Here is a 2,154-nt window from a genome sequence, read left to right as displayed (position 1 = left end):
TTATCCAGATTTTTTTTTAAGATTTTTCTGAAATGTTCTAAGTCTTTTCTTGCTTTTACTTAGTTTTTTTATTTTTAACTTTGATGGTTTTGTCCTCTGATTTGTTGTTGTTGTTGGTGTTGTTGGTGTTGTTGTTGTTGTTGTTGTTGAAGTTGTACTCGTGGTTGTCTCAGGTCCAGATGTTTTGATTGTCGTCACTGCTGGTGGTACAGTTGTTCTCGTGGTGGTCTCTGGTCCAGATGTTTTGATAGTTGTCACTGTTGGTGTTACAGTTGTACTCGTGGTGGTCTCTGGTCCAGATGTTTTGATTGTCGTCACTGCTGGTGTTACAGTTGTACTCGTGCTGGTCTCTGGTCCAGATGTTTTGATAGTTGTCACTGCTGGTGTTACAGTTGTACTCGTGCTGGTCTCTGGTCCAGATGTTTTGATAGTTGTCACTGTTGGTGTTACAGTTGTACTCGTGGTGGTCTCTGGTCCAGATGTTTTGATTGTCGTCACTGCTGGTGTTACAGTTGTACTCGTGCTGGTCTCTGGTCCAGATGTTTTGACAGTTGTCACTGTTGGTGTTACAGTTGTACTCGTGGTGGTCTCTGGTCCAGATGTTTCGATAGTCGTCACTTTTGGTGGTACAGTTGTACTCATGTTGGTCTCAGTCTCTCTTCTCGGTGTTTTGTTTGTTGTAGTTACAGGTGGGTTCATGATTTTTATATTGCACATGGTAGGTTTTTGGGAAGGTTTTGTTGTTGTTTTTCCGCTATTTACTATCCTCATTGCTTTCTTAGCATATGTGCTATCTGGATCTGAACAAATAGTTTTGTTTTTCTTGGTCTGGAATCTGTACATGGAAAAAAAGGATACTTGATGTTTTAGCTCTAATCATTTAATTATCTGCCAATTTATTACTTACTCTGTGTAAAACTTCACATTGTTATAGACAAGAATAATTCTGAACTTACCTTACAGCTCTGACAGGACATAGCACTGCTTCTTGTATAGAATATTCCACAATGTTTTTAGGATCTACTTTGATGCTTGACACAGCAGTACAGCAGTCTGGTGGACGTCCATCATCTACTTGGAAAGCATATCATTGTTTTCAGATAAATAATTATTACATTCACATCCGCAACATTGTCATCTCAAGTTCTCTACATTTCATTCTAGTGAAAGTTTTTGAGGTCAAAAAAAAAATATTTAACCACAGAGCTCAAGAATTAAGATCAAGTCAAATCTCACCTGCTTTCACAACACTCATCCACTGTATAGAGAAAAGAACGGCAGCAAATAGAGAGAACTTCATCTTGCTCTGTTGCTCACTTCTAATTCTGAAACATTCTGCTGGGTTGAAGGGTCTTTGTTGAAGGAGGTCTTTCAGCCCACAAAGCTATGTGATCATTTTCTTCGTCACCTAGACCCACAGACACCTCAGCCGGGGACAGGAAAAGATGAGTGTTGAGTGATGAGTGGAAGACCAAAAGTGAGAGAGAAAAAGATGCATTTAACCACATAGAGGAAAGTAAGGGGTTATAAATTCACAATGAGTATTCATCATGGCTCAGTTCCGTTCATTGTGGCCTAAAGTATTGGTCAGAGTGACAGTTCAGTTGAATTTATGTTCATAAAGATACGTAATAGCTCGATTTCAGCCACTGTCCCTGGTTAGGTTTTAAAATTACTATATAATTCATATAATGTATAATTTATAAATCTATTATTATTATTATTAGTATATTTTTCATTTATAATTAAACAAACAAATAAGATTAACCCTTAAAACGTGCTGTTGATGGTACAAAGCTGGTTATATATAATTTTATATAGCATGGTGATGATTCTAAATTAAAATATTCTTCTAACATGATATTTTTTACATATTTTTATTTATTTTGTTATAGAATAATACACACAAAAAATGTGCTCAAAAAGTACTTTGGTATCATGGTGCTTCCAGTATGTGCCTAAGAAACATGGTATTTCCAAAAATGTAGTAATACTATGGTACTTTTAGTAAGTGCACAGTATATGCACAGCTAGACCTGACTGCTACTTCTAAACAGAGCTGGCCTGACTCGTGTCAAATGCATGCTTGCATACAGCAATAAATATGTAATATGCAACAGCTAAGGTTGACAGAAGAACACTTTTGATTGAAAA

General features: G+C 36.7%; 1 protein-coding gene across 1 annotated transcript; it reads right to left on the bottom strand.

The window, feature by feature from the left end:
- LOC113046238 (salivary glue protein Sgs-3-like) lies at nucleotides 1–1,572 on the bottom strand. Its single transcript, XM_026207181.1, has 3 exons — nucleotides 1,237–1,572; nucleotides 957–1,071; nucleotides 1–835 (listed from the first exon to the last, which is right to left on the bottom strand). Exons 1-3 carry the CDS (start codon nucleotides 1,298–1,300, stop codon nucleotides 1–3), a joined length of 1,014 nt encoding a protein of 337 aa, XP_026062966.1. The 5' UTR covers nucleotides 1,301–1,572.
- Nucleotides 1,573–2,154: the final 582 nt, after the last annotated feature.

The sequence above is a fragment of the Carassius auratus genome, chromosome 27 (genome assembly GCF_003368295.1).
Source record: "Carassius auratus strain Wakin chromosome 27, ASM336829v1, whole genome shotgun sequence".
Lineage (NCBI taxonomy): Eukaryota > Metazoa > Chordata > Actinopteri > Cypriniformes > Cyprinidae > Carassius > Carassius auratus.
Note: the sequence above shows the minus strand (reverse complement) of the source record. Positions and strands in the feature narration are given on the sequence as shown.